This window comes from Mesocricetus auratus, unplaced genomic scaffold (assembly GCF_017639785.1).
Source record: "Mesocricetus auratus isolate SY011 unplaced genomic scaffold, BCM_Maur_2.0 Super-Scaffold_100003, whole genome shotgun sequence".
In the NCBI taxonomy this organism is placed as follows: Eukaryota; Metazoa; Chordata; class Mammalia; order Rodentia; family Cricetidae; genus Mesocricetus; species Mesocricetus auratus.
Window position 1 is genome coordinate 27,294,655 of NW_024429188.1, and position 18,745 is coordinate 27,313,399.

General features: G+C 37.0%; 1 protein-coding gene across 1 annotated transcript; it reads left to right on the top strand.

Moving 5' to 3' along the window:
• The first annotated feature begins 11,987 nt into the window (after nt 1-11,987).
• On the top strand, nt 11,988-18,225 carry LOC121139822 (E3 ubiquitin-protein ligase RNF12-A-like). The gene is made up of 3 exons (XM_040743822.1): nt 11,988-12,392; nt 15,108-15,281; nt 16,783-18,225. Exons 1-3 carry the CDS (start codon nt 11,996-11,998, stop codon nt 18,180-18,182), a joined length of 1,971 nt encoding a protein of 656 aa, XP_040599756.1. The 5' UTR covers nt 11,988-11,995; the 3' UTR covers nt 18,183-18,225.
• Nucleotides 18,226-18,745: the final 520 nt, after the last annotated feature.

Consider the following 18,745-nt stretch of genomic DNA (forward strand, 5'->3'; position numbering starts at 1 on the left):
AACAAAGTTTGTGCATACTACTTTATGATGGGTCAGGTTTTTGGGATTCCTTTTGGGTTTATTCTTTTTTTGTTAACTGGCCCAGGAGATCAATGATCATGTGTGACATACTTACTAGTAATTTTGTTAAGATTCTGCCTAATCTTTTGTAGCAATATGAATATATGTTAGATGAGAAATAGAAATTTTTATGTTTTAGTTACAAACTGAATAGTTCAAAGAATTGTTATCTCTTAAAATAAGATAATTTTAAGAATTAGAACCCATATTAATAAATCAATACTATTCCTTCACAATATTTCTTTCAGGACAAAATGCGGAAAACAAGCAGAGGGAAAAAGAAGATTCAGATTCTGAAGTAATATTTGTAAGGTCGTATGTATCAAAAGAAAGTAGATATAAAAAACGGACTGCAAGTCACAGGAGAATTAGTAACCCAGATACTCCAAAACCAGAACCATGTGTTGAAAGTAAGTCACCTCTAAATTTACTGAATGGAGCATTATGCTGGTCTTCTTTTACAATATCTATTTTTTGAGACTCTTGAAGAAAATGCATCAGGTATTTTGTAGAATTCAGCAGCACTGGAATAACAAATTAGGTAAAAATTCCAGAGTTCAATATTTTGTAGCTTCCTTCTACAACAAATACCTTTTCAGTAGAATAATCTCCAGGCACTACCTGCATAGCCTGTGTGAGTTTCAGCAGTTGAGTATATTTATATCATAAATGGGATGAGGTGCCATCTCAGTATATATCGAGATGTGTTGCATTGTGGCTAAAAAATGCTGTTTTCACTAATCTCACTGGCATTATATATTATGTTAAAAACACAAGAGTTCAACATACTCGATAGTAAGCTGACATGTTGCACACTCTAAACAAGTAGATCCAAAATGGGGAGAAATGTGCTAGGAATGGTAACAAGTAGATCCAGAATGGGGGAGAAATGTGCTAGTAATGGAATAATTGTGAATTTGGAGAACTCTAAGTAAGAGTGTTGATGTTACAATCACCTGCAAACTAGACACTAGGAATATTGACAAATACTTCACAATTCTCTCCAATATAGTTATGTAGACCCCAAAATCAAGAATACTGATACTGAGAAATTCTGCTCTTATTCACTACATCTTACTCTCTCCAAATGCGAAAAATGCATTATTGTTTTTATTGCTACTATTATACCAAAGACAACTAAATAGATTACTTTTTCTACCAACTCAAATATCTTAGCAAGAAGCCAAGCAGTGGTGGCAAACGACTTTAATCCCAGCACTTGGGAGGCAGAAGCAGGCAGATCTCTGTGAGTTTGAGACCAGCCTAGTCTACAAGAGCTAGTACCAGGAGAATATCCAACGCCACAGAGAAACCCTGTCTCAAAAGGCCCTAAAAAAATCTTAGCAAGAGAAACTGCCTATCAGGTCAATAATTAGAATGAATGAATGTATGTATAAAGCCATGAAGATGATGCAAACTTTCATAGTAAACTCAACAACTGATTTATTTTGCAGTTTCTCTGCAAAGGGACTCTTCAGGAAAATTTTCTGTGCACACAACCAACAAAAGTGATTCTGTGGATCATTATTATTATCATTATTATTATTGAACACCATTCATTCTGCATTTTTGTATATTCCCTATTAAGTAATGGCATTCACTACCTTTTAAAACATATCTCTGTTATTCTTGTAGGCTTTCTTTTTGAGACATCAGGCATGAACCATTTTTAATAGCTCAAAGTAATAGTGAAAAACTATATACTGATGTGGATCTGAACTGAAAACAGCTGGATATCTTCTTGTAGATTAGTTCTCAATGTGTTGGAGACATTTGTGAATAATCACAACCAAGGGAAAAAGAATAGAAGTTACTTACATCTAGTAGGGTCTAGTGTGATGATGATAACAGTATGGTCAAACCTAAAATTCACAGAATGTTTCACAGAAATAATTATCTGACCCAAAACGCAAAAGTTTCAGTTTTGAAAATTAAACTTCTCTAAACACATAATACTACTGTTTCTTTTCCAATAAGTGTTACTGAAAGGCTAAAATTTTGTTCTTTTTTACCTTTTTTAAATTTAAATTAAATTAGAAACAAGCATGCCTCACATGCCAATCCCACCTCCCTCACCCTCTCCTCCTCCACTCAACAATCCCCACAAGATCCTACCTAATTCCCACTACACTCCACAGGGAGGGTAAGGCCCTCCATGGGGGGGTATACAAAGTGTGTTGTATCATCCAGGGCAGGGCCTAAAGACCTCCGCCATGTGTCCAGGATGAGAGAACATCCCTCCATATGGAATGGAATCCCAAAGTCCATTTGTACACCAGAGATATATACTGATCTACTACACACGGGTCCATAGATTGACGAGGCCTCCTCACTGACACCCAAATGTATGGGGTCTGCATCAGTCCCATGCTGGCCTCTCAGCCATCAGGTTGTGGTTCAGGAGCTCCTCATTGTTCAGGTCAGCTGTTTCTGTGGGTTTCCCCAACACAGTCTTGATCCCTTTGCTCATCACTCCTCCCTCTCTGCCACTGGGTTCCAGGAGTTCAGTTTAGTGTTAAGCTGTAGGTGTCTGCCTCTGCTTCCATCAGCTACTGGATGAAGACCGTAGGATGGCATATAAGGTAGTCCCCAATCTCTTTATCTGGGAGGAGCATTTAAGTTAGCCTCTCCACTATTGCTTAGTTTGTCATTTGGTGTCATCATTATAGATCACTGGAAATCTCACTAGTGTCAGAGCACTCCTCAAACCTATAATGACTTCCTCTATTATGGCTTCTCCCATCCTGCTCTCCTGTATTCTTCCACCAACTCAACCTTCCTGCTCCCCCGTGTCCTTCTCTCCCCTCCTCTTCTCCCCTCTATTTTCCCAGCTACCTATACCCTCACCACATCCTACCAAACTGGTCAGGAGATGCTGTCCCATGCCCCTTCTCTGGAGTGCCATGCATATCTCTCATAGGGTGTTCCCTGTTTCCCAGGTTGTCTAACGGTGGGATTGTAGGCTGGCAATCCTCGAGTCCATGTCTAAAACCCATACATGAGTAAGTACATACCATGTTTGTCTTTTTGTGTATGGGTTACCACACTCAGGATGGTTTCTTCTAGTGCTATCCATTTGCCTGCAAATTTCAAGATTCCATTGCTTTTTACAATGAGTAGTTCTCCACTTTGCAAATGTACCACATTTTCTCTATCAATTGTTCAGCTGAGTGTATGTAGGTTACTTCCAGGTTCTGGCTATTGCAAGTAATGCTACTATGAATATAATGGAGCAGATGTCCTTGTTGTATGAATGTGCATCTTTTGGGTAAATGCCTAAGAGTAATAGATCTTGTGGTAGATTGATTCCCATTTTCCTCAGGAATCTCCATACTGATTTCCAAAGTGGCTGTATGAGCTTCCACTCCCCACAGCAGTGGAGGAGTGTTCCCATTTCTCCGCAATGTCTCCAGCATAAACTGTCATTGGTGTTTTTGAATTTAGCCATTCTGACAGGAGTGAGATAGTATCTCAGAGTTGTTTTGATTCGCATTTCCTGGATGGCTAAGTATGTTGAGCACTTTCTTAGGTGTCTGTCAGCCATTTTAGACTCCTCTATTGAGAATTCTCTATGTAGTTCTGTACCACACTTTTTAATTGAATCCTTTGGTGTTTGGAGACTTGCTTCTTGAGTTCTTTGTAAATTTTGGAGATCAGCCCTCTGTCACATGTGGCCTTAGTGAATATCTTTTCCCATTCTGTGGGCTGCCTTTTGTCTTGTTGATTGTGTCCTTTGCCTTACAGAAGCTTGTCAGTTTCAGGAGGTACCATTTATCTCAGTGTCGTGCTACTGGTGTTATGTTCAGGAAGCAGTCTCCTGTACCAATTCATTCAAGGATACTTCCCACTTTCTCTTCTAAGAGGCTCAGTGTGGCTGGATTGATGTTGAGGGCTTTGATCTTTTCGGCCTTAAGTATTGGGCATGACAATAGGCATGGATCTGTCTGCATTCTTCTACATGCAAGCCTCCAGTTATATCAGCATCAATTTGTTGAAGATGCTTTCTTTTTTCCATTGTATAATTTTAGCTTCTTTGTCAAAAATCAGGAGTCCAAAGGTGTGTGGGATAATATCAGGGTGTTCATTTAAATTCCAATGGTCTACCTGTCTATTTTTGCTTCAATACCAAGCTGTTTTCAGGACTATAGCTCTATAATAGAGCTTGAGGTCAGGCATGGTGGTGCCTCCGGACGTTGCCTTGTTGAACAGGGTTGTTTTAGCTATCCTGGGTCTTTTGTTCTTCCATACAAAATGATTATTGTTCTTTCTAGGTCTGTGAAGAATTGTGCTGGGGTTTTGATGGGGATTGCATTGAATGTGTAGCTTGCTTTTTGCAAGATTGCCATTTTAATTTCGTTGATCCTTCTTATCCAAGAGCTTGGGAGACCTTTCCATTTTCTGGTGTGTTCTTTAATTTTTTTCTTTAAATACTCAAAGTTCTTGCTATACAGGTGTTTCAGTTGTTTGGTTAGCATTACCCCACATTATTTAATGTTGTTTCTGGCAATTATAAATGGTGATGTGATGTTTCCTTGATTTCTTTCTCAGCCCTTTTATTGTCTATATATAGTATGGCTACTTTTTCTTTTGAGTTGATCTTGTATCCTGCCAGTTTGATGAAGGTGTTTAGCATTCGCAAGAGTTCCCCGGGAAAGATTTTCTGCTCACTTATGTAAACTAGCATATCATCTGCAAATAGTGAAAGTTTGACCTCTTCCTTTCCAATTTGTATCCCCTTGATCTCCTTTTGTTGTCTTATTGCTCTAGCTAGAACATCAAGTACAATATTGAAGAGGAATGGAGAAAGGGGACAGCCTTGTATTGTTCCTGATTTTAGAGGAATCACGTTGATTTTCTCTTCATTTAGTTTGAAGTTGGCTGTTGTTTTGCTATATATAGCTTTTATTATGTTTAGGCATGTTTCTGTCATCCCTGATCTCTCTGAGACTTTTATCATGAAGGGGTCTTGTGTTTTGTCAAAGGCTTTTTCAGCATCTAGTGAGATGATCAAGTGATTTTTGTTTCTAAACTTGTTTATATGGTGGGTTACATTGATGGATTTTCGTGTATTGAACCATCCCTGTTCTAGAGATTTCAGTTGTGTTGTTAATTCTCTAGTGTGACTTTTCTCCAGTTTCTCAATGTGGGCACTTAGTGCTATGAACTTTCCTCTTAGCACTGCTTTCAAAGTGTCCCATAGTTTGTGTATGTTGAGTCTTCATTCTCTTTGAATTCTAGGAAGTTTTTAATTTTTTTTTATTTCTTCCTGTACCCAGGAATGGTGCAATTGCGCATTATTCACTTTCCATGTGCTTCTAGGTTTTCTGCAATTTGAGTTGTTGTTGAATTCTAACTTTAAAACATGGTGGTCTGATAAGATACATGGAGTTATTCCAACTTTTTTGTAACTGTTGAGGTTTGCTGTGTTGCGAAGTACGTGGTCGATTTATGAGAAGGTTCCATATGGTGCTGATAAGAAGGTATATTCTTTTGTGTTTAGACGGAATGTTCTACAGACATCTGTTAAACCCAATTGGCTCATGGCTTCTATTGGGTCCTTTGTTTCTTTTTTAAGTTTCTGTCTAGTAGTCCTGTCTAGTGGTGAGAGTGTGATTTTGAATTCTTGCATTAAAAGTGTGTGCTGTTTTATGTGTGATTTAAGTTTTAGTAATGTTTCTCTTACAAATGTGGATGCCTTTTATTTGGGCATACATGTTCAGAATTGAGACTTCATCTTGGTGGATTTCTCCTGTGATGAATATGAAATGATCTCTTTCATCTCTTTTGACTGATTATAGTTTAATGTCTAATTTGTTAGTTATTAGGATTGTTACCCCCACTTCACTCTTGGGTCCATTTGATTGGAAAATCTTTCCCAACCCTTAACTCTGAGGTCACATCTGTCTTTGAAGCTGAGGTGTATCTTTTTATGTAGAAGAAGGATGGATTCTGTCTTAGAATCCATTCTGTTAGCCTGTGTCTTTTTATGGGAGAGTACAGATCATTAATATTGAGGAATATTAATGACCATTGCTTGTCCATTATTCTTTGTTTTGTAGTTGGCGGCGGTGGTGGAATAGTGTGTGGTTTTTTACCACTTTATTCTTTTGGCTGTTGGTAAAGTGGGATTATCTACTGCCTATGTTTTTCTGGTTGTAGTTAACTTCCTTGGGTTGGAGTTTTCCTTCCAGAACTTTCTATAGGTCTAGATTAGTGGATATGCATTGTTTAAATCTTGTTTTGTCATGGAATATCTTGTTTTCTCCATCTATAGTGATTGAGAGCTTTGCTGCATATAGTAGTCTGGCCTAGCGTCCATGGTCTCTTAGTGTTGATAGAATATCTATCCAGGACCTTCTGACTTTCAGAGTTTCCTTGGAGAAGTCAGGTGTAATTCTGATTGGTTTGCTTTTATATGTTACTTGATATTTTTCCTTAGCTTCTCTTAATATTCTTTCTTTCTTCTGTATGTTCTGGGTCTTGATTATTATGTGGCGAGGGGACTTTTTGTGGCCCACTATATTTGGGCTTATGTAAGCTTCTTATACTTTCATTGGCATGTCTTTCTTTAGCTTAGGATAGTTTTCTTCTATGATTGTGTTAAATACATTGTCTGCCCCTTTGAGGTGGGTTTCTTCACCTACTTCTATACCTATTATTTTTAGGCTTTATCTTCTCATGGTGTCCCATATTCCCTGGATATTTACTGTTAGGGATTTGTTGCATTTAAGATTTTCTTTGGTCAATTAATCTATTTCTCCTAGTGTATCTTCAATGCCTGACATTCTCTTTTCCATGTCTTGAATTCTTTTGGTTATGCTTGCATCTGTAGTACCTGACCATTTTCTCTGCTTGTCTATTTCCAGCATTCCCTCAGACTGTGCTTTTCATTATTCTCTCTTTTTAAGCTTTCATCCATTGCACTGTTTGAATTGTTTCTTGCAATTTTTGCTTCGTCTTTTCCTACATTTCTTGAAATTTTTAGTCTGCTTTTTCTTCCGTTTTTAATGGATTTTCTCATCTCCTCTTTGACTGCCTCTATCATTTTCATGAAGTTGTTTTTAAAGTCATTCTCTTCTGCTTCATCTGCATTGGGATGTTCAAGTCTTACTGGTGTTGGGTGTCTAGACTCTGGAGGTTTCATGTTGGTTTTTCTGTTGCTCATTATGTTTTTATATTGTCTCCTTCCCATCCCTTCCTGCAGTGGGTGCAGAGTCTCTTCCTCTCTTTGTGTGTACGGGACCAGGATGCCCTTCCGCTGAGTGCAAGCAGGTCCAATAATCTGGTGGCTCTCCTTTTCTTGTGGATTGCGCTATTCCTAATACCGGGGCCTTGGCAATCTCAGAGTGGGGTGTACCTTGTTCTGCACAGGCTACTGGAATGAGGGCCGGAAACAGGCCCATGTTTACATCTCCTGTCCCACGGGTAGAAAAAGGGACAAGGACACTGGCAGTCTCTATTTAGGCTGGATCCCATCTGGATGGGATCTACAGTGTGCAGTCCCCAGGTCTCAGGTGCTTCTGGGCAGTTCACTGGATGGTGGCCCGGAAACAGGTCCAGGCTTCCTAGTCCCGTGGGCAGAGAAAGGGGCTAGGATGCTGGTAGTCTCTTGGTGGGTTGGCTCCCAACTGCATGGGAACTGCAGTGCCTAAAACTTTGTTCTTATACACAGACTCATATACATCCAAGGAAGAATCTACTGAAATAGTTGGGTGGTTTTGCATGCCTTTACCTGAATTTAAATGTATGTTTAATCTAATCATTGAGACTAAAAAGGAATTCATCTAAATTCAAAATTCTTTTCGTGTTAAGATTTATTCAAATTATTTCAAACCTTCACAAATTGTTTCATTTTGCCAGTATCTAAAATATTCATAACTTAAAAGAATCCTGCATATTTAAGACCATAACAAGGAAGGAACGTTATATATTAATGAAAATGACAATAATGTATTTTAGCTAAACACTAGCAGTAAATATTAACTGCAGTACAATTATTTGGTCATGTGAATCAATATATTGAAAGCTGTAAGAATTTTTTGGAATACCTATCACAATGGTATATAATTCCGTGAAAATGGTAAAAATGTTTGTGGTTTCTACTGATTCCCTTTATTTTTATAAATTTATTGACTCTTTTAAAATAAATTTTAAAAATATAGATTTTACAGATTGAGAAAAACTCTATAAACATGAACTCTGTATATATTATCTAAAAAATTAGGCTCTGTCACGCAATGGATAGCGCATTGGACTTCTATAATATCTAAAAAATTAGAGTAATTCAATCAGTTGAGATGTCCATAGTGTGGCAAGTGTTAAGTTTACTAAATGAAATCAATGCCCATGAAATGAGCATTTTCCATTTCTGTGGAATATTACAAGACATAATTTTCGAATCCAACCAGAGACAAATAGAAAATCCACATTCTGAATCTAAATTTTTGGATACATACATATCACAAGGACTAAAACCAAAGCACGGATTTCAGTTAACCTAGTTGTCAACAGACAAGAAGAAATAAGACCTCAACATTGTTGATTGATGGATTGAAATTAAGTGACCTCAAGATTTACTTATTTAAATCTTTTATAAATTTTGATGATGAATGGCATAAGACCTCTGAAAGTCTTACCACAAATGTGAATGAGATATAGGTTGAACTGAACACAATGAGATGCCAAGAATTCAATGAGTTTCCAATCAGCAAAAATTTTAGGTGTTTTCTTTCTTTTTTTATTTACATTAGAAACAAGCTTGTTTTACATGTCAATCCAAGTTCCCTCTCCCCCCTACTCTTCTGCCCCCAACAACCCCTAATACAATCCCCTTTCTGCTCCCCTGGGAGGGTGAGGTCTTCCATATGGGATCTTCAAAGTCTATCATATCATTTGGAACAGGGCCTAAGCCCTCCCCTGTGTGTCTAGGCTGGGAGAGATTTCCTCTATGTTGAATGGGCTGCCAAACTCCATTTGTATAGTAGGGATAAATACTGATCCACTGCCAGAGGCCCCATAGATTGCCCAGGCCTCCTAACTGACACATACAATCAGGGGTCTGGAACAGTACTATCCTGGTTTCCCATCTATCAGTCTGGGTTCCATGAGCTCCCCATTGTTCAGGTCAACTGTTTTTGTGGGTTTTTGCAGCCTGGTCTGCCCCCTTTGCTCATCACTTCCCCCTTTTGCAACTGGATTTGAAGAGTATAGCTCAGTGTTTAGCTGTGGGTATATGTTTCTGTTTCTATCAACTACTAGATGAAGACTCTAGCATTAGCAAATTTGTTAAAGTTTCTATAAGAAAGAATATCTTTTCAGTAGAAATTTCTCAGACAGAACTATTCGATATGAACATAGGAAATGGTATATTTGTGTGGTAGCCAGTACACACAGCATGAAGTGGCATTTTTGTATAATTTTGATGTGTACTTCCCCAATGTATAAAATTACATATTACTTTTAATATGTTAGCTGAACTGTATATTTCTTCTTCTGAGAATTCATAAACATAGCATCTTCAAAAGAAAACACAAATGTTGCGAGCCGGGCGTTGGTGGCGCACTCCTTTAATCCCAGCCCTCGGGAGGCCGAGGCAGGCGGATCTCTGTGAGTTCGAGGCCAGCCTGGTCTACAGAGTGAGGTCCAGGACAGCCTCCAAAGCCTCAGAGAAGCCTTGTCGCGAAAAACCAAAAAAAACCCCACAAATGTTGCATAGTCTTAATTAAAAGTCTCAGTGGAGAACAGTATTTTTTCTATAGTAGGCATATACTAACAATTCTTAAATGATTGTGAGTTGAGGATGGGATTACAGTAATAAATGTCCCAGGCCTAAATTAATATCCCAGTGATGAAACTCTAGGAGTTCCACCAAATACCATTTGACATTCAAGGCAACTTCCAAATAAAGCCACCTGATCCCCCAAATCAATATTGATTATGTTGAGAAACCTTGCTCTAGCCTCAAGACAACTGTTTCTCTTCCAATGGGAAATAAGAAATTCTACAATGTAACAAAGTTTGAGTAAAATACTTTGGTCCTTGAACATGCTATTATATGCATGCAATGAAAAGTCTACTAGCTGTCAGGTCAAAAGGGAATCCCAATTACTCAAAAGACTATGGCAATCCCAAAATGGCAGTCTTGCCTCTGAGACTGCTAAAATGATTGCTGATGAAAAGATAAAGCCTCCAGTTTGCATTCTTCAGGAGCCAGTAAAATATGTTTCTGTCACAAGAAAGTGGCACTTCCCTTGGCATATACATGTGGTTACATATCAAAGCCAAAAATTAACTTTCAGGCTCCTCTGGTTCATGGTAACATATACCTGTTATGAATAGCAAAGCAGCTAAAGTAGCCTTCTGGCATTTCTCACCTCCCCCATTACTCTTCCACTATGTTAGTTCCCAGGCTGTTACAGGTAGGCAGCCCTCCTTCCTCCGCAATAACTTATAACTTCCAGGACTGTCCCACCATTTTTGCTATTTTCTCTGCTACAAAGAGACAGGCCTGGAGTTCACCAGTTGGCATTCCCAATAACTTTGATTGTTCTCTCCTTCATCTGCCTTCTCCCCAGTGATCACTTCATTGGTTTCCTCACTGTGCACTCACCTACACTATTCTCCTGTAATACTTTAGTTTTTTATTGGGATATTATATGCAGTACAATGGATTACCGTGCTAATTTTATCTGGTTCTACATTTCAGGCCAACTCAAATTCCTGGCAACTATATGAGTTATTTATGTTATTTTAAACCCATTTTTTTATTTACAAGTTTCAGTAGACTTATACTTCAAACAATCCCGTGCATTCTCAAAGGTATATCACTCAAGACCCTAGAAATAAATCATAAGTTAATGAACATCAGATAAAATTGATATTTGAACGAAAATACTATTATTGGATCTACTGCTATATATTTGTTTGATCATTTCAGTATCTTTACCAAGGACTAAAAGAAACTGACTAATGATAATTCCTAAGGAGGTTATTTAAAAAGACGTTTTCTGCTTTTCTCTAAGATGTTCCTAAATTTATCTAAGAAAATGTTAAGCTTTCCAACAAGAATCTGAATTATCTTTTTCTTACTTTTAAATCTAGATTGTGCCATTGCCAACTGTACTGATTTTGAAAATATTAAATGTTCATGAAATATCTAACTCTTCAGGCTCCTCTTCATGTGCTTTATTTTTACTGGAAATGGATTCTTCTCTCATCAATACATCAGAGCCAATTTCACCTCCCTTGATTCTACCTAGATCCATCCCTCCTCCCCTCTCCTCCAGATCCACTTTGCTCATTAAGAAAGGAGCATTCCTCCAAGAGACAACAACCAAGCACAACAAAAGAAAACACAATAAAACAATTCAAAAGCCCTCCTATTGAAGCTTGACAAGGAATCCAGTAGGAGTGAAAGAGGCACATGCATAGGCAAAAAAGTCAGCGATGAACTTGTTCCCACTGTTAGGATTCTCACAAAATTACCAAGCTAACAGGCATAAAACACATACAGAAGACCTAGTTCATAAAACAAAGATTTTGAGAAATGTTTTATGATGGGTTTTATTTTTTAATTTTATCATATATATATACTTTTATTTAACTTTTTACGCATGTAAATTTCAGTTCCCTCTTCCTCCCCTCCTCCCCCATCCCCCAATCCTCCCAACTCCTCACCCCCACTCCATCCCCCCTCTGCTCCCCAGGGAGGGCAAGAGCCTCCATGAGGGAATTTCAGAGTCTGTCACATCATCCTCGGAAGGGCCCAGGTTCTTCTCCATGTGTCCAGGCTAAGAGAGCATCCTTCCACGTGGAATGGGTTCCCAGAGTCCTTCTGTATGCCAGGAATAAATACTGCTGTGATGGGTCTCATTTGTAATCACTTCTTACTTCTTCCCATTTTGTTGTATCAGGTAAAGAAGATCATTTGCATGATATGTTTCCTTATGATATTGATAGTTACCAGCCGACTCCTTTCATTCAACATGAAGTTATGGCAGAAGAAGAACAAAGAGAACTCTGTTCTTGGGAAGAAACATCTCTGAATAAGTCACAAGGTTATAATTTCATGGAAAGAGAGAGTGTTAATGATAATTATGAGAACCCAGCTCTAACACATGACCATTTATTTTTTGCAAGACTTCTTGGAGAACAAAATATGAAGAAGAACCAGAGGCAAGTGGAAAATTCTGGATCTAAGTCTATGTTTAGAAGGTCAAATATATCAGAAGGAAATGCAACTGACACACTGATGGAAGTTACATCCACCAGAATTCAGACAAGAAGAAGACAGAGAAGTCTAGATAATTGGAGAGAAAGACGATGGATGGAAAGTAAGTTGTATAAACTGAAAACATGATTGCTCCATTGTATGGAAAGGTTTTATTTATATTAGAGACAGAGCAATCAGAGACTTTAGAAACGTGGAAAACATTGCCAGCATACTGGACACAGGCACGGCTCTCTGTGAGAGATGGAGGAATAGTAAATGATAGAAAATAGAGAAAGCAAAGTGAGAATAGCAGGAACAGGAGAGCAGAAGAGTGAGAATAGCCAGATTACAATTAGGATCATTTGCTGGGGAGTGAATGGCCAGAATACTAATGTGGGGACTAACTCACACCTTGATATACTGAATTAAGAGTGATACGAACCTTCTGCTAGAGGTAATGGAAACTACTGCTTTTGGTAGCCAGGGAACTGTGTTCACAAATTCTTTAGGTATGCTGGCTTTTATCAACCGGCCAGAAATCCCACTATAGTTCAGGTTGGGTTCATTTCCAGATATTTTGACTACCTTTTAGAGTTTGTGGAATTAATGTTTTCTTTGGACCTGATGCAAGTCAGCACTGAATTCACAGAGTAAAATGTTATTTTTTTTAAATTTCTCCAACAAAGAATGACTGTTGTGTAGAATGTGTTACAAGAAAGAGTGTTCATTAACTTTTGACAGCCATTTTCAATGGAATTTTATATATATCCATATAATTTTGATAATACTCTATGCTGTTTAATAATAGTCATAATTTTTGCATATATGTTCACTTTTTAAGAGTCAGATGTACATCTTAAACAATGTAAAAACATGTTATATAACCTAGTTTCACAAATGCTAAGGAAACATCCCCAGTGGAATTATTTTGGCATAAATTCAGTATTGCTTATTCTGAAATGGTTCCAACCATAGAAGCTACATTTCTCTCAAAGTGTAAGATATTGGATTATTACTGTCTTGCCAAGGGTGATTAAAACAATTTTCATCATGAAAGTGGTATTGTATGAATCCAACCGAAAATACAAGAATTCTTTAGATTCTTGAACATACCCTGTTAAATACTATGTTAGGTCCAATGTGTTGAATTGGTATTACAGGCATTTTATGTCAACTCACAATCATCAAAATTTAACAAACATATGGAAAATTACCACAAATATGTCTTCTGTGAGCATTTCATCGGTACTACTATTTGTTCAATTGCTAATGAGATTTAGCATTCAAAGTGTATCTCTTTTCTTTCTTAAGGCTTAATTAGTCATTAAAAGTGAAAAAAATTCTGATGGCTGCCTGTCTTCATTAGGTTATTGCTCCTCTGCAACACCATGACCAAAAGTGAATTGGGGAGAAAGGATTCATTTCATCTTATAAAATACATCTTTATATTTTATATTCTTTGTATACTTACATTCTGATATGCTTGTCAATTGTTGTAATCCACTTCACTTTCATTTTCTTTCTCCTCCATAATGAAAGTGGAAAAGGACAATGATTTCTGCAGTATATTATATAAATTAATTTTATGACAGACTTTGAAGATCCACAATGGAAAGCCTCACCCTCCCTGGGGAACAGAAAGAGGATGGAATAGGGAGTTAGTGGGGGCCAGGGGAGGGGGGATAGAGAGGGAAATGTGATTGACATATAAAACAATCTTGTTTCTAATTTACATAAAATAATAAAAAATAAAAATGTGAAAAAATATATATTTTTTGCTCATATGTTCAAGTGTATATGGCTGGCTACTTTGGATTGTGGATTGGATGACCTATGAGGGGGTTCCCATGCCTGTAAGAACCTAACTATCCACACTCTCAACATCCATTCACTGTCTCTAGCTCTTCATTCTAGGGATGGAACCTTAAAGGCTTACTCTATCCCATTGCCATGTGTACTGTTGAAGTTATTATGCATCTTGTATAAGCAACCATATTGAAAATGGCTTCTTGAATCTATTCCTATAAAATACTAAAAACAAAGATTTTCTGGGCAAGTATTTAGAGTGACAAATTTGCTATTTCATTGCACTACCAATCTCTATTGTTATGTATGCAGGGTTAAATGTGTTTTTAAAGTCTGTATTATTTCTGTTATTTTTTAATTTTGTTCTTCCCCAATCTCTATGCTAGTACATATACCACAGGGACTCTACTCTACCTTTCATCTGCAATTTTCCTCGCACTTAAGTATACTGTACACATTTTTGAGACTCACTACTCATCTTGAGCTCAATCTCCTAACCTCTTAGTTGTACTGACTTCACATTAAAAGTAGCCCCAAAAGGAAATGAGTGTGTAGGAATGAACTGTTCATTTTTCTTCTTGGCAACTAACAGCCATGTTTTTCAGCAATCACTGGCATTACTGGATAGCTACTCACTCATTATTCAGCACTTGTTCACTGGAAACTGTACCAGTTCTTGACTGGGTGTGTTCTACCATCTGCTTTGTCCCTTTTTATCACTATGTTTGAAGCAATACTTCAAAGCACTGTTATATGCTGGCTCTCCATTTTGGAGTTCCTTACTAGTCTTGTCCTATTTGTTAGTCACAGGAATGGGCAATCATTTGTAGTATGTGCCTAATGGTATTTTTTAAGAGTCCGGCTAATCTCTTTCCTTATATTATTAAAATACATCTTAAAGTGAACTAAAAGCACACCAATCCAAACTTCACAGAAATTCAAACCCTCCCAGTATATGTAGCAAGTTAAGTGTTAACCTGTATGATACAAACTCAACTGCATGAAACACTATTGTTTGCAAATTTTGCAGGAGAACTTATGGAATATAACCAGAGGCAAAGGGAATATCCACAGTCTGAATCAATTTTGGCACAAGCAGGTGAATCAAAAGAAGATGAACCTGAAATAGTGAGGGTATATAATAGACCTCAGAAAAGAACGAGGAGGAACCCCAGACTTCCACAAGTCAACGATTGGAATAGATGTCAGTAACCATTGAATTCTCTGAATTCAGTACATTGGAAATTTCTGTATAACACATTGTCTGAGTGTTTTGAGTATCTTACAGTAAATGAGGCTGTGATAGTTTCTAGAAATTAGTAGCACATTTTCTCAACATACAAGATCTGAGGTGCAAACTATAGAGCTTTTTTTAGACTTTTCCAACAAGAATGTTATCAAAACACCATAAACAATAAAGGTTGTGTTAGAGTGAGGCTCTATTATTTTGTTTCTTCTCCATTATAAATTATAAAATGTATGCTCTTTTAATTAATAATAGCAACAGTGGTTGTAAAATATTGCACGGTAGTAAGAGAGCATCCATCTAATTATAATTTTGATATGCACTTAAGTACCTAATGGCAAATGATATTCACCATTTTTCATATGTTTGTTGGTCCATTGTCTTTCTTCTTTTGAGAAGTGATAAAAAAGAAAATCTACATCAACAAATTAAGTTTTGCATAATTCTGTTCTCCACACCATAGTCATCTGCTAGTATCTGCAAAGCAGTTTTGGTTGTGATAATGAGTAGTATACAGGTAATATATGTGTTTATGTTAATTCTACACAGTATGACAAGGCCAAGAATGGTGCCAATCATCTTTTCAAAAAAGAATGTCTCCCAATTCATGCAGACGACCGTCACTACGGTTGGTGCTTCACTTAAAAAACATACTTGATACTAAGAACTGGTGTTTTTCTCTCTGGGTGCAAATTAATATTACTATGTAAAAAATACAAACTATAATGTTTTATTTTCTTAAGATGGCTTCTTACATTTCCAATGAAAGCATGCAATCCATGAGCCTAGAAATGAAGTTACACAATAATAAGTAATAAAATATGAATAAATCTTAACGTCAATATTAGTGTTGTATCTTGAGTAGAACTTTTCTTTGAGACTGTGAAGATGGCTCAGCAGTAAATTTCAACTTGTATTCTTCCAAAGGAACTGTGTTCAATTTTTTCCAAAATTTTGGTTATCTCACAACTGCCTGTGAATCTAGATCCAGGAGATCTGATTACTGGTAACTACATGAGGCATCTGCAAACATATGGTATATGCTCAAACAGGCATATGCACATGTGCATAACATAAGAAAAATTGTTTTAAATCTTTTTTTGAATTTTTATAACTATTATTAGTTTGGTTGTATTCGTATCTTTATTAGATTCCTCTCCATGGTGATATATATGATTCTGAAACATTGAACAGCAGTGCCCTCTGACTCACTTTAAATTTACATAAATTCATCTAGAATAAGCTATTTCAACAGTAGTTTGGCATTCTCTTACCTTTACTTGTAAGTTCAGATTTTTATACTTTACAAAAGTACTGATTCTCTTTGAAATATGAATTAAATTCAGATTTAAATATGCGAATCTTTGGGTGCTTCTTTTCTTTTTGGAACAGTGTCAAAACAGCATTTGTTCTAATTTTGACAACTCCTTTCTGACTAACTTTCACTTTGTATTTACAGGTGGAGCAAAGACTTCAGATGTTTTTCTTAGTGGTGAATCTGAAAGAGGTCAATATACCTTCTTTCAACCATCTGAAAAAAGGACACAAAGGGAGATAGTGGAGTGTGGGTTTTGGAAAACAGAATATAAGAGTAACACAAACAATATCAGTGGAAGGATGAGATCTACTTTTAATAATAAGAACTTAAATCCACAAAATGACCATGCATTACTTCCAGGACTTGGATGTCACGACACGAGTAGAAACAGCCAGAAGCAAAGAGACCATCAACAACCTAAGTCTACTTTAACACCAGGAGAAGGTATAACTGAAATTTTAATGGACAGCATATTGAATCGAGATAGAGAATGTACCAAAAGTGAGAGTCCAGATGCTGTGATAGTTGGAGACATGACTAAAAGTAGGCTACCTCAACCTACTCAGCTTGCAGCTTTATTGGGAGCTCATTATAGTGAATCAGATGAATCTTCTTCCGATCTTGAATTTGATGAGCCTTGTCTGTTGTGTCAACTTCAGTCACGTTTTCCATTGTGCAGTGAGTTTGAAATAATTAGGACACCAAAAAGTTCTTTGTCATCTTCAACAAGAGAACAAATAGAGAACACTGCTCATGGTGGTCAGTCTACATCTGTAACATCAACTGAAAAAGAACACACAAATATTTCTTCACATTCTGGTCAGACAGATATGCAGAATTCCAAAATATTTTCTGTTGCTCAAACTTCAAATACTGGTTTAGATTCTACAGTAACTACAGCTCCCTATGGAACATCAGGGCAAATCATGACAGAAATTTTTGAAGGAGAACGTGGTAATTGCATTGATAATAATTTAGAAGCTTGTGACTCATTTTCAAGTGAAAATAGTAGAAGAGTTCATTCTGGTGACAGTAATTCTAGTACAACTTGCCCATTGGTTTCCTTGTCAAGACCAAGTCAACAGTTTTTGCCTACACGCATGATAGAAGAAAGCAGCATTTTCAGCAATACAAATTTACCAGCTGCATTCCAAAGTAATGAATGCAGTAATGAACCAGTTTTATCCTCTAACTCACTCTTTGGGACCAGACAAGAAACACAATTTGCTAACGAAGAAGGATCTGAAGATAGTGATTCTTGGGAAACTTTGCCTGATTTTATCAACTATGATGACATTCCTAATAACCATACTGAAGGACTTACCAAAGAACAGATTGGAACATTCCCAGTAAGAGCTTTTAGTGAAAATGATAAATTATGTGCCTGCAATATTTGTCTTACAGAATACACAGAAAGTAGTAAGATTCTAATGCTACCTTGCTTTCATGAATATCATGATGAATGTATTCATCCATGGCTATCTGAAAACTCTACCTGTCCTACTTGTCGCAGACAAATAATAAATACTGTTGACACATAAATTCTATTCTGAGTACTTGTCCTCAGATAAATAAATGGTTAAAATGATGAATAAACAATTGTCACTTGCTGTCTTAATTTGGGTTTCTATTGCTTTGAAAAACACCCTGACCAAAAGCAGCATTAGCAGAAAGGGTTTATATCCACCTAGAGAAGCCAAGGCAGGAACTCAAGACAAGAACCTAGAATTGTGATCTGATTCAAAGACCACAGAGGAATGTTCCTTACTGGCTTGCTCTTCAAACAGATATTTCTTATTCAAAAAACATTGGCTGGACCCACCTCCATTAATCAACAATTAAGAAAATACCTTTCAGGCTTGCTTGCCTGCAAACACTTTATATGGAATCATTGTCTCAATTGAGGTTCTCTCCTCTGAGATGTCTCTAGCTTGTTTCAGGTTGACAAACTCTAGCTAGAAAAACTCATGCCTTGTCAATTTGACAAACACCATCCCATAGACATACTTTTTCTTTTCTTGTTGTCCCCAAAACTTGATATTAATATTATAGTATACAATATATTATAATCTTTTAAAGTCCCATAGACTTTCTTTATAAATTT

Bases quoted from the DNA above. Each gene is read 5' to 3' on its own strand.
- LOC121139822 (XM_040743822.1), top strand. From the start codon at position 11,996: ATGTTTCCTTATGATATTGATAGTTACCAGCCGACTCCTTTCATTCAA. The intron at 12,393-15,107 runs GTAAGTTGTATA...CAAATTTTGCAG, and splicing joins AGAAAGACGATGGATGGAAA to GAGAACTTATGGAATATAAC. The intron at 15,282-16,782 runs GTCAGTAACCAT...TTGTATTTACAG, and splicing joins AGTCAACGATTGGAATAGAT to GTGGAGCAAAGACTTCAGAT.